Source organism: Macaca thibetana, chromosome 12 (genome assembly GCF_024542745.1).
Source record: "Macaca thibetana thibetana isolate TM-01 chromosome 12, ASM2454274v1, whole genome shotgun sequence".
Lineage (NCBI taxonomy): Eukaryota > Metazoa > Chordata > Mammalia > Primates > Cercopithecidae > Macaca > Macaca thibetana.
In genome coordinates, this window is record NC_065589.1 from 9,772,575 (window position 1) to 9,785,858 (window position 13,284).

The 13,284-nt window shown below is 40.7% G+C and overlaps 2 protein-coding genes across 6 annotated transcripts in view; both read right to left on the minus strand.

Moving 5' to 3' along the window:
* The window catches only part of DGKD (diacylglycerol kinase delta), a 681,592-nt gene that overhangs the window by 639,736 nt on the left and 28,572 nt on the right, over positions 1 to 13,284 (minus strand). The window lies entirely within an intron of this gene.
* Positions 1 to 13,284, minus strand: part of GIGYF2 (GRB10 interacting GYF protein 2) — a 164,053-nt gene that overhangs the window by 5,133 nt on the left and 145,636 nt on the right. For all 5 annotated transcript variants that reach the window (XM_050751556.1, XM_050751557.1, XM_050751558.1 and 2 more), the window contains 5 exons: positions 9,137 to 9,346; positions 8,818 to 9,023; positions 7,511 to 7,665; positions 5,824 to 6,059; positions 2,982 to 3,129 (listed from right to left, as the gene is read on the minus strand). In XM_050751556.1, the coding sequence (XP_050607513.1) occupies positions 2,982 to 3,129; positions 5,824 to 6,059; positions 7,511 to 7,665; positions 8,818 to 9,023; positions 9,137 to 9,346 (955 nt within the window). The remainder of the gene's footprint in view (positions 1 to 2,981; positions 3,130 to 5,823; positions 6,060 to 7,510; positions 7,666 to 8,817; positions 9,024 to 9,136; positions 9,347 to 13,284) is intronic.

Genomic DNA, 13,284 nt, shown 5'->3' on the forward strand with positions numbered 1-13,284 from the left:
TGGTGGCATGCACCTGTAGTCCCAGCTACTTGGGAGGCTGAGGCAGGGGAAATCACTTGAACCCAGGAGAGGGAGTTTGCCGTGAGCTAAGACTGCGCCACTGCGCTCCAGTCTGGCGACAGAGCAAGACTCCTGTCTCAAAAAAAAAGGGAAAAAAAGAGGAAGGCTATTGGAGATAGGAGATATTGGAGAATATTGGTAAATAAAATGAGGTTGTGGCCCCCCTCAGCTGGTTTGTTTAGAAGCAAAATTCTCTTTCCATCAGTGACTGCTTTTTCAATGAAGACTTCCCATTTTCCCATTTTATGCATGGGGAATGTGTAGCTAATGGATAATTTTTTCTCAGTATACAAATTATATGAAATATGTAAATTAAAAAATAATAAGTGAAAATGAAATGAGTAAGTACAGGACAAAAATGAGCAATTATGAGAGGAATTTCCAGACTGAGGTTTAGGTGAGCAATAATTTTCATAAACTCAGTGAGTATCCTCAATACTTTGTTCAACATTTGTTTTTCTTCCCCTTCAAGGTATATGGATTCCTTAAACTCTACTCCTAGGATGACCTATCTCCCACCCTTATAGTGAGGTTTTTAAAGTCCCTTCCTTTCTTAGATCTATAAATAGAAGATGAGATCCAAGGGAATATTTAAGTCCAAATGGTCTGACTTCATTTTCAGAGCAACCTTTTCCTTAACAGCTTATCCTCAAGTCCGAAAGATTCTTAGCTAGAAACCACAGTTAGAATTTAAGGAATGTTTTAAAATCTATTCACCTATTTCAATACAAATTGGAAAAAATTTCAGGCTGCTCCATCCATCCTTAACATCAACTTTTGAGATAAGCAGACGAAAACAGAATCACACCAGATCTACAAGCTCCCAAACCCAGCTTTCAGGCACCAATTCTTTATTACTATTATTTTAAAATATTTTAAATATTATTATTTTTAAATTATTATTTTTTTGAGATGGAGTCGCACTCTGTTGCACAGGCTGGAGTGTAGTGGCGTGATCTCAGCTCACTGCAACCTCCACCTCCCAGGCTCAAGTGATTCTCCTGCCTCAGCCTCCCGAGTAGCTGCGATTATAGGTGCCCACTACCATGCCCAGCTAATTTTGTATTTTTACTAGAGACGGGGTTTCCCCATGTTGGCCAGGCTGGTCTCTAACTCCTGACCTCAAGTGATCCACACGCCTCAGCCTCCCAAAGATCTGGGATTACAGGCGTTGAGTTACTGCATCTGGCTTTAGGCACCAATTCTAAAGGACAGTCCTGAAAGTTAGGTTTTACTGTCATGTTGTTTTCACCAGGGCCGGAAGGCTCTGAGGGAAAGAGAGAATCCTACCAAGGGCACAGTAGGTTACTGCCTGCCTCTCACTGTGTGGGGTCTCAGGCTCTTCATGATGTCCCATAGGGACTTCAAACTCAACCCAGTCAACACTCAATTCCCCTCAGCCTGTTCCATGTTCCACCGCTTACCATTTCACAGCAAATGGCAACACCATCCATCCATCCTGCTCCCCAAGCCTGAGACCTTTCCACTCTTCTTGTCCAGTTAATTCTATCCCCTACATTTCTGAAATCCATCTAACTCCTTTTCATCCCCACTACCAAAACCCTATTCCAAGTCACTGGTATCTTTTACCTAGTCTAGCAGCCTCCTCACTGTTCTGCCCTCCTGACAGGACAACAACCGGAACTTCCATCTTTGCGAATATATTCTATTGCACTCTGGGAGGCCAAGGCGGGCAGATCACCTGAAGTCAGGAGTTCAAGACCAGCCTGGCCAACATGGCAAAACCCCATCTCTACTAAAAATACAAAAATTAGCCGGGTGTGGCGGCATGTGCCTGTTAGTCTCAGCTACTTAAGAAGCTGAGGCAAGAGAATCACTTGAACCCAGGAGGCAGAGGTTGCAGTGAGCTGAGATCACGCCACTACACTCCAGCCTGAGCAACAGTGAGACTCCATCTCAAAGAAAAAGAAAAAAAAAAGTTAGTTTCACTATTGCAAAAAACATGGGCAGCCTATACTGTGTTATTCCTGAAGCAGTATTCCCCATCCTTTCTGCCATTCTTTCAAAGCCCAAATTCAGATGTCACCTTTTCCAAGAAGCTAGAGTGCAGTGGCATGATCACAGTTCACTGCAGCCTTTAACTCCTGGTCAAGGAATCCCCCTGCCTCATTCTCCCAAGTAGCTGAGACTAAAGGTGTGCACCACCATGCCTATTTTTAAAATTTTTTGTAGGGATATGGTCTCATTATGTTATCCCAGCTGGTCTCAAACTCCTGGCCTCAAGTGACCCACCCACCTCAGCTTCCCAAAATGAACCACTGTGCCCAAGCCTGCCTTGCATGGTCCATAAAGACAGACAAAAATAGCCGTGGGTAACACAGAAGGGTGGAAAGAAAACAGGCCTGTCCTGAAAGCCCAGCCTCCCATAGCAGAAAGCTATGTAACACTGGGAAATGTTCTGAATCTCTGCGCCTTGGTCTACTCATTACTGGTAAAACTGGGATGTCACCTCATAATGCAAAGTAATTATATGATATATATGATATATAGAGTGATTACAAACACATATTGGTTCTCTTCTTGGAACACCTGATCGGATTAATGGTCTGCTTTCAATACAAATAAGCATTTAAGTTTTTAACATACTTTTAGTACCATCCATTATTAGCATCATTTTCCAACTAAATTACTAAAGGTCCTCCAGGGAAATTCATATTAAATATGAAACAATACTTTAAAGCACCATACAATATAAGTTGTTAATTAGATGAGGCACAGCTCCTGCACTGAAACGCCCAGTAAATACTGGCTAATTATTTTGAACCAGTTAAAACATTAGTTATTGATAAAAAGAATTATTTTCCTTCTTGAAAAACAATGCTCCATAGAGACTCACACAGGATAACTGGTATCACCTGCACTCCTCCAACACTCAGCTAAGACTTTAAGACTGTGCTCACCTAATAAACTGGGATCTGCTCGGACCATCTTCTGCTTTTTCTTCTTCTTGCCACTCTGCACAGCCTCAAAATTGGATTGTTGGTTGTTGCTTTGATTGGTCTGAAATACTGAATGGAGTGTACTGTGGTTCATCCCCCACACAGAGTCCTGCGAAATAAGCAGCATGACTGAGATTACGCAGCAGATTCAGACTTGGCTCACCTTAGGAAAATGTTTGGCTTGTCCTCACCTAATCAAGTACAAGCTTAAAAGCAGAAAAACAAAAAGCTTATCATCACATGTTCTAATAATAAAACCAAGAGCAGGCCACTGAGCCACCATTCTCCTCTATTTAGACTGAGACATCCCACTCAGGGCTCAGTGCCTCCACAAAGCCTGTCCTGGCTAACTCTGGGTTTCTACCCTGCTGTGATGGCAGAACTTCTCTGGTATATACAGAGTCTGTACCAAACATTAGGAAATGAATACTGTAAATAATCATGAGCAGATCACTGCACCCTAGCAATATACATCTCTCACCTAACTAAGAGCAGAAAACCTCTTTGTTCCCTGGGCCCCAGGACAGAGAGGACAGGGGTGGCATACTACCAAAGTTAAAGTCGTGTACCTTATTCCTATCAGCAATCCCAGAAAGGATCTGACCCCAAAATACTGTTTGTATACTTTCTACCAACTGGTTACACTGTGAAATTGCCTACTAGCCCTTCATGCCTCTTATTAGCCAATGAGCCAGTTGAAGGCACAGGTGGTAGTAGTGGGGGAGAAGTGGAAAAAGCTCTGTGGAAGGACAAACCTGGTGTGAGCATGTGTGTATGCGTGTGCCCATGGGTGCACGTGCTTACTGGGCTTCCACCTTCCTGTTTTAGCCTACAGTGGAGCCATTTCACAAATGCAAACAGTCTTCTATATTGCTATATGATGCCTTCTCCTTAAAGTATTTTTCCTAGGGCTGGGCGTGGTAGCGCATGCCTGTAATCCCAGCACTTTGGGAGGCTGAGGCAGGCGGATCATGAGGTCGGGAATTCAAGACCAGCCTGGCCAACATAGTTAAACCCCATCTCTACTAAAAATACAAAAAATTAGCCACGCATGGTGGTGTGTGCCTGTAGTCCCAGCTACTCGGGAGGCTGAGAAAGGACAATCATTTGAACCTGGGAGTTGGAGGTTGCAGTGAGCAGAGATCGTGCCACTGCACTCCAGCCTGGGCAACAGAGTGACACTTCGTCTAAAAAAAACAAATAAATAAAATACTTTCCTAGTGTTTCAGTGTTTACATCTTTCACTTTCCTTCAATTTATGCCTGTTAGCCCATTACCCAGTTGGATGTTAAATGCCTTGTACTTCTCTGTATCTTCCACATCCTCACTGGAAGTGACCCATAATGAATACTGATTCTCTCTAGAAAAACAATTACAGGAGGAAAGGATATGAATATCTTTACGCCCTTCCATAAGCCTTGCCAACTTGTCTTTCAGAAAACTTGTACAATTGATTCTCACAGATTCTGTATTTGTGAATTCACCTACTTGTTAAAATGTATTTGTAACCCCAAAATGAATACTTGTAGTGCTTTTATGGTCATTCTAGAAATACACATACTCAGAGCAAAAAACGTGAGATGCTAAAGGCGTATATTCCCAGTCAAGATAGAATAAGGAAACAATGCCTTCTTATTACAGTTCTCAATACTGCCAACAAGTGCTCTTTTTGTGGTCTAAAGTGCCATGTTTTCCAAATTTTTGCGCTTTTTATTAATGATTTCACTTTTTTTTTTTTTTTTTTTTTTTTTTTGAGGCAGAGTCTCACTCTGTCACCCAGGCTGGAGTACTGTGGTGAGATCTTGGCTCACTGCAACCTCTGCCTCCCAGGTTCAAGCAATTCTCCTGCCTCAGCCTCCTGAGTAGCTGGGACCATAAGAGCACATCACCATGCCTGGCTAATTTTTGTATTTTTTGTAGAGACGGTATTTCACCATGTTGGCCAAGCTGGTCTTGAACTACTGACCTCATGATCCACCCACCTCGGCCTCCCAAACTGCTGGGATTACAGGCATGAGCCACCAGATTTCACTGTTTAAAGTGGCCCTCAACTATAGTGCTGAGGAACTGGTTGGTGTTCCTAAGTACAGGAAGGCTGTGAGGTGCCTTAGGAAGAAAATATGTGTGCTGGATAAGCTTCATTTGGGCAGGAATAGTAGTGCTATTGGTTGTGAACTCAATATTAATGAATCAACATATATGAAATGAGGTGTCTTTAAAAAGACACACACACAAAACAAGATTATGTACTGATCAGGTGAGGAAAATGTTGTGACTAGAGGTTTATGGGAACCTAACCCTATATATCCCCTAGGAGCAATGGTTCAGTATTTGCTCAAATTCAGTGTTCATGGGGACTTTACAGAATATAACTACTGTGAATAATGAGAATCATTGCTGTATCTTTTACATCCCCAGCAACATGAAGTATCTGGCATGCTGCAGTGTTGTCAGTACTGAGTACAGTGCATCCTGAACACAGGAGAATTCAACATTTTAAGTTTTAACTTTTCAAAACCAGATCTATGGGTTTGACACGTTGAAATGTGCAATCTAACTATGACACAAATACGAACCAAGAAAAATGCAACTGGTAAACCTAGTGTAAAATGAATGGTCGTAACTTGCTATTTGGGAGATACACAAAGGTATCTGGACAAATAATTTGAAAATATGAAGTCTACACATTTTTAAAAGCATGGTTACTGGATATACAAAAATGGTACCTTTGTATTTCTTGGGTTACTCAACATCTAAAGGTATTAATCCTCAGAGGTACTGCATACACTACACTACTTTATACCTGCTGCTGCGGCTGCTGTTGCGGCTGCTGCTGTGGCTGCTGTGGTGGCTGTTGCTGTGGCTGCTGCTGCTGCTGCTGCTGCTGCCGCTGCTGGTTGGCTTTCTGTTTGGCACGGCGCTCAAGGAACTGCTTGGCAAACTCCTTGGCCTCAGAAGTATCTCCCAAATAGGCCCTGATATAATCATGGACCTCATAAGGAGATTCTACTTCTTTCAGGAAAGAAACAAATGTGGGAACTGCAAAATGGGAGGGGAGAAGACAAGGGTAACAATGAAATAATGAAAGAGAACATATAAAAATCAGTTTCCATTTTTAATATATCTTTATACCTAATCAAACATTAACGACAGCAACTTGATAAGTATGCAGCAATTGTGTTTAAATATTCTTTAATCTACCCTACAGAAATGAAAAAAACACTATGATCATAACACCCATATCACATGTTTAATTTCACTGAATGTTACACTGACTGAAACAGTTATTTGACTAAGGCTGAAGTAATTTGGGGATTCATTCTTTCCTTAAAAATCCCCAAATTCAATAAGTATTTATTAACTCCTATGATGTGTGCCAGGCACTACAACATATACTAAAGAAAACAGCTATATCCTCCTGGAACTTTCAATCCACTGAGATTTTTCTTAGAGAGAAATCAAATGGAAAATGTAAGCAGTGTGTGTTATAGGAGAAAAGCATGAGTATCAGAGTTAGACAAACATGGGTTTAAAACCTGACTCCGAAATTTGCTGGCTGTGTGACCTTGATGAGTTATTTAACCATTCTGAGCCTCTGTTTCCTAATTTATAAAATGGGGATAATATCACCTATCTTGTAAAGGTATCTTCAAAAATCACTGCTAATCAAATAACTGGGATACTACATGTTAACTTCAAGAGCGTGCCTAGCACATGGTAGGTGCTTAATGCATGGCAGCCATTACTGTTATTTAAAATTGTTTTCTCTGTAAATCATTAGATATTGTTACACTGCTGCAAAGGAACCCTTTAAATCCTTTACTGCTGTTTTTCACAGTTTCTTGGTTTTAGACAGGGTATCAGAGGTGGACTAATCAACTCAGCCTGTTAGTTATGGGAATCCTGACATGACCAGTCTCTCTTCAAACATTCAGGGATGGGAGACAGTTCTGTTTGTAAACAGCTAACCATCAGCAAGTTTTTCTCTAAACTGTGCCAAAGCCTTTTCACTTCTGCACATTGGTCCTAGTTTTACCTCACACAAAATAAGTGTACTTGCTTTATCACAATTCCCACTCCCTCCCCAAAACGTAGAAAGGGAATGATGTCACATCACCTCAGCCATCACCTGTCCAGGTTGACCTTTGTCTCCAGCATGACAGTTACTTTTTTTTTAACCTGACATAGCTGGCAATGTTCCCCATAAAATGAACAGTATGGAACTAAGACCTCCTCTGTCCTGTGTATCATTAAGGCAGTCTAAGACGGCATTTAATTTTTGACAACCACCAATAACCTATTTGAGTTTAGTATTACTAGACTTTTCTCACAAGTAATACTATTAAAGAGTCAAGTTCCCACGGCAGGTGCAGGAGTTGATCTCCTTAGATTTCATCTTTTGACTTCTGGACCACTGTTCAAATTTGCCAGCCTCTCTGTGGGTCCTGCTCTGTCATTCCACATGCCGGGTTTCCCTCCCCAATTCTTACCATCCAAGTTATTTGCCGTATTAAGGGCATGAAGCATCTGTTCACACCACTGGGTAAATCCATCTTGGGCTTTATTTACTCCCTGAAAGAGCTTCAGCAACTTTTCTTCTTCTTCTACTTTCTTATTCTGCCGGTTAGACACACCTACAGATTTACTAAAGCAAAACAATAGGGCGATATTATATTCCCAGAAACTGTTACTATATGATTATAGCACAACACCATAAATAATGTCTTGGCAACACTGGATGGATGTCCAGTAATCCAATGCTTGGCTCCAAAAAAGAAAAAAATTCAAATATTTGGATTGGATATACCCTTAACATCTAGTCTCAGTTAATATATCTTAATTTCTGGATAAAGGGCATCTATTTAGAAAAAAGGATGAAATTCTTCCTATGTGTCCTTAGGTAAGTTGTTTAATTTTACTAAGCCTCAGTCTCCTCATCTGTAAAATGGTACTAACACTTTTTTGGGTTATCATAAGTAATAGATATTGTATGAGAAGGCCTATAGCACAGTGCCTGGCAAAGATGCTCAATAAACTAACAAAAATTTATTGTCCTATATTCATATGTTAGGCCCTAAATCAAGAAGAAACAATCTGACAACACTACCATTTATTAAGTAGTTACTATGTGCCAGGCACTTACTACTTATCATGTATTCATTTAATCTTTGCAATTACATGCATAAAGTTGTTATTATTATCTTCATTTTACCGATGAGGGAACTGAGGCCCAAAGAGGTTCCCTCTTGCCCAAGGTCACACAGCTAATAAGTGGTAGTGCTGGGATTTGAGTTCATGTATTTAACACTAAAACCCATGCTCGTTCAACAACACTGTATACTGAGGAAAGAAAGATGAAGATGAAAATGTAACTAACTTATAAAAATAAATAGGTTTAAGGTCATTACAGAGGTATTTTATAATACTCATATTAATAGTATGAATCACTTAAAAATACAAATTTAGGAAAAATGCTAAGGTATCTAAAGAATACCTTGGAGAAATGTTCAACAACACAACAAAAACATTATACTATTCCTAATATTTATTAAGTGGTTACCATGCGCTAGGCGATAGAATAAGTGCTCAGCAGAAGGAGCCCCAAGAAATAATACGAATATGTTTCTATGGGGAAGAAAGCAATCACCATAATTATGACTGCATGTGCTTGAACACAGATGAAAACGGTAAGTAAAAACTAAATAACTACCTTTTCCTGCCCACCCAACATCAAACTTCCTCCATCCTCACCTCCCAACCAACCAAGGTGCATAGGTGTGGTCATTTTGAGCCCTACCTGAGACTGGCGTTGTTTTTATTTTTATTTGTTGAATTCCTAGGTCCCACCTCTTTAACTGCATCATCCCAGAATCCCATGTTGGAGTTTTTAGTGTCAGCATTACTCCAAATACTACTGACTAGGTCAGATGCCCACTGGTTAGGAGGACCAGTATTTATAGAGCCCCAAACAGAATTCCCAATGCTGGTGTGCAGGTTGGAATGCTGTTAAAGAAAAAGAGAAAAATGATTATCGTTAATCATGTTAAAAAGATAAAAAGACAGTCAGAAAAGATAATACTAGTCCATAAAACGACAGCTTAGGAAAATGCACACACCGTATTGTTACGAGCTCTGTTTGGTTGCTGGTGCTGCTGCTGCTGCTGCTGCTGCTTTTGCATTTGCCTGGCCTCTTCCTGCTGGATCTCCAGAAGAGATTTCGTGGTACCTGAAGGTTTGCTGACATTCCCCCAACCTGACAGTTTCTGCTGTTGCTGCTGCTGCTGCTGCTGGAGAGCTTTCATCAACTCCCTCTGCTGGCGCCTTTGCTGTTGCATGAAAATAGAACCTAGCTGAGGATTCTTGTTTTTAGATAATAGTTATAAATATCCAGTATACTAAATGGAATACAAACACATAGTAGCTACATAAAATTAACTTGATGGGATTAAATTCTGCTGTTGCAAATAAAAATGTAAATCGCTAACAGTATTAAAAAGGAGAATAAAAACATCAAATGCAAAATTACTTCTTTTTTTGTTGTTGAGACGGTGTCTCAGTCTTTCACCCAGGCTGAAATGCAGTGGCACACTCTCAGCCCACTGCAACCTCTGCCTCCCAGGTTCAAGCTACGATGCCCGGTTAATTTTTTGTATTTTTAGTAGAGATGGGATTTCACCGTATTGGCCAGGCTGGTCTTGAACTCCTGGCCTCAAGCGATCCACCCACCTCGGCTTCCCAAAGTGCTGGGATTACAGGCATGAGCCACCGTGCCTGGCCTCAGAATTACCTTTTTATTTATTTATTTATTTTGGAGAGAGGGCCTCACTCTGTCACCCAGGCTGGAGTGCAATGGCACGATCTCAGCTCACTGTAACCTCCACTTCCCAGGTTCAAGTGATTCTCCTGCCTCGGCCTCCTGAGTAGTTGGGATTATAGGCACCTGCCACCATGCCTGGCTAATTTTTGTATTTTTAGTAGAGACAGGGTTTCACCATGTTGGTCAGGCTGGTCTCGAACTCCTGACCTCGTAATCCACCCAACTTGGCCTCCCAAAGTGCTGGGATTACAGGCGTGAGCCACTGCACCCGGCCAGAATTACTTCTTAAAAATTAAGTAGGCCTTTGGTTAAGCATAGAAATAAAACACATATTTACTTCCTAAAACCCCCACCAAAATGACAATTTATACACACACACACACACACACACACACACACACACACACACAGCATAAACCCATAAGGACAAAGAAAACAGAACAGATTTTTTAAAATCTGAAAAGCAGATAAATAATGAGAACCAATGTAACAGATCCAATAAATTAAAATCTAAGTAAAGGAGCTCAGAAACAGGCAGATTCATAAAGAAGGCTCAGAAACTGGACGTGCTGAGTCTCTCCAACAGAGGAAGACTGGCTGAAAGGCTGTAAAAAGAAGCAGTAAGACTCCAAATTGCCTCCTGCACTCTACGCAGTTAGGCAATTCACTCTCCCTCAACACAGCAGAAAATTGAACATTCCCTGTCTGAAGAAGCCAAACCAGACTGGCACATTATCCTGTGGGGAAGCCAACCAGCTTGACAAGAAAACACACCTATAGGTAGGTACCAACAAATTGGGGCAGGGGTGGGGGGTGGACGTCCCCAACAGAACAACCCAGCCAGAAACGATTACAGGAAAGTCCATCAAGGTGCTGCACATACCAGAATCTCCAATCAGCTTTTCAGTGCCTTATTTGTAAATAGGAACAAACAGCCCAGAATTACCTAACATTTGACATAAACTTCTAACATAAAAGCCAAAGACAAAAACAAACAAAAATAATTCAGCAGAAATAGAAATAAGAGAACAGGAAAATAGGAGTTGGCTTTTTAAGAAGCTATCAGTAAGTAATATCCTTAGAGAGATAAGATGCTGTATTCAATGAAACAAGAATAAAAGGCTATAAAAAATACTTAAAAGAACAAAATAAGGACTCACAGACGTTTGATATAAGATAGCACATATTAAAAGCTCAACATGGCCGGGTGTGGTAGCTCATGCCTGTAATACCCAACATTTAGGGAAGCCTAGGCAGGACAATCATTTGAGCTCAGGAGTTCAAGAATACAGTGAGTTACCATCACACCACTGCACTCCAGCCTGGGTGACAGAGCAAGACCCTGTTTCTAAGAGGAGAAGCCCAATAGAAGGACTGGAGGTAAAACTGAGAAAATGCCCCATAGAAAAGATAAAACGGGCAAGGTGCAGTGGCTCGTGCCTATAATCCCAACACTTTGGGAGGCCAAGGTGGGAAGATCGCTTGAGCTCAGGATTCTGAGGGCAGCCTGGGTAATGTCTTAAAAAAAAAGACACCTGTCTTAAAAAAAAAAAAAAAAATTTAAATTAGCCAGGCATGGTGGCACATGCCTGTAGTCCTAGCTACATTCCAGCCCAGGAGACAGAGCGAGACTTTATCAAAAAAGATAAACGCACAGAGATGGAAAATGGGAGAAAAAACATGAGAAAGTAAAAATCAGTCCTGGGAGAAACATGTAAATAACAAGAACCCAAGAAAAATAAAACAGCAGCTATGTAGCAAGCTGAGTGTGTCCAGATTAGAACAGGTTAGAGGCCCCCAGAAAGGATGCCTCCAGGGATGACAATGAAATAAAATTATCTTAGGTTTTTCTATGTAAGAAATATGTATTAAGAGGCACTCTTATGAAGGGTATGGGAAGACTTAAAAGTTCCAAGAAAATTAAATGAAAATACAAATGAAGGCTGGGCACGGTGGTTCATGCCTGTTATCCCAACACTTTGGGAGGCTGAGGCGGGTGGATCACTTGAGGTCAGGAGTTTGAAATCAGCCTGGCCAACATGGTGAAACCCCATCTCTACTAAAAATAAAAAAATAAAATAAAATAAAATAAAATAAAATAAAATAAAATAAAATAAAATAAAATTAGCTGGTGGTGGTGGCAAGTGCCTGTAATCCCAGCTACTTGGGAGGCTGAGGCAGGAGAATCACTTGAACCCAGGAGGTGGAGGTTGCAGTGAGCCGAGATTGCGCCACTGCACTCCTGCCTGGGTGACAGAGCGAGACTCAGTCTCTAAAAGGAAAAAAAGAAAAATAAAATACAAATGAAATAATTATTAACTTCTGGCAGGCGGGAGGAGACCTGGGATTCCTTGTCATCACCACTATTATTATATTTTCATTTGGTAGGGACCAAAATCAGTGGAATAATTTTTAGCCATGAAGGGAGAGATGTACTCTGTTCTGCATCCATTTGTTGATAACCTTTTAGAGAAAGATGATTCCAGAGAAAGTTCAATCCTTTTTTTTTTTTTTAAATAAAGGTAGGAAATAAGGTCATCTTCAAGTGTGAAGAAACATCTTCTCTTACTGGATGACTTCAAACACACTACATGGTAAACACATATAGATAATTTCCACTTCTCCTTGTGTATCCAAAGCCCTCCTAATTTCAGTAAACCACATGACCCAAATCCAAAAATGACAACTTACATTCTCTAACAAATTGACAGCTCTACCTCAAATCATATCCACATAAATACTCTTCAGGACTCTGCTATATTATGTCACCTTTTCAGAGGCCCTCTCAGACCACACTACCTAAAAATCTGGACAATCCACCACACCATCACCACCCCTGATTCCCAACACTCTCTCTACCCACCTTCCCTTGTTATCTCTCTGACACTTATCAACCTCTCATACGCTATATTTTCTACTTTTCTCTCCTCAACCAGAGGGTCAGCTTCATGAATGCAGAAAATCTTGCCTGTTTTAGACTCAGCTATATCCCCAGACCTTAAGTAAGTAGGTAGGTATTCAGTAAGCATGTGTTGAATGAATGAATGAATGAATGAGGTACCAAATGGCATACTGAACCAAACTATGAATTATTCACTTTCTCCTCTCTGTCAAAAGCTGTGTTACTCCCCTTCCCTTTTACACTCTTTTGTATCCTTCTTTCCCTAATGATAAACTGCAGGACATACACTTAAAAGCAGAGGTACTTTATTTCTGTCATATTTTTCTAGACTAGTCAGGGAACCCAGTGTCTTTGGAGAAAAATATATTCTACTTTCTAGACATCAGACTTAAAAAAGATTATCTGCACACAACTCACCCACAATTTTGAACAACCCATGCACTTTTATTTACGAGGTCTTCTCAAAAACTACAGTAAAATGCTTAAGAAAACTGACAGTTATGTTACTCAATCTCTCAATCTTCATGCTATTCCTACGAGATACT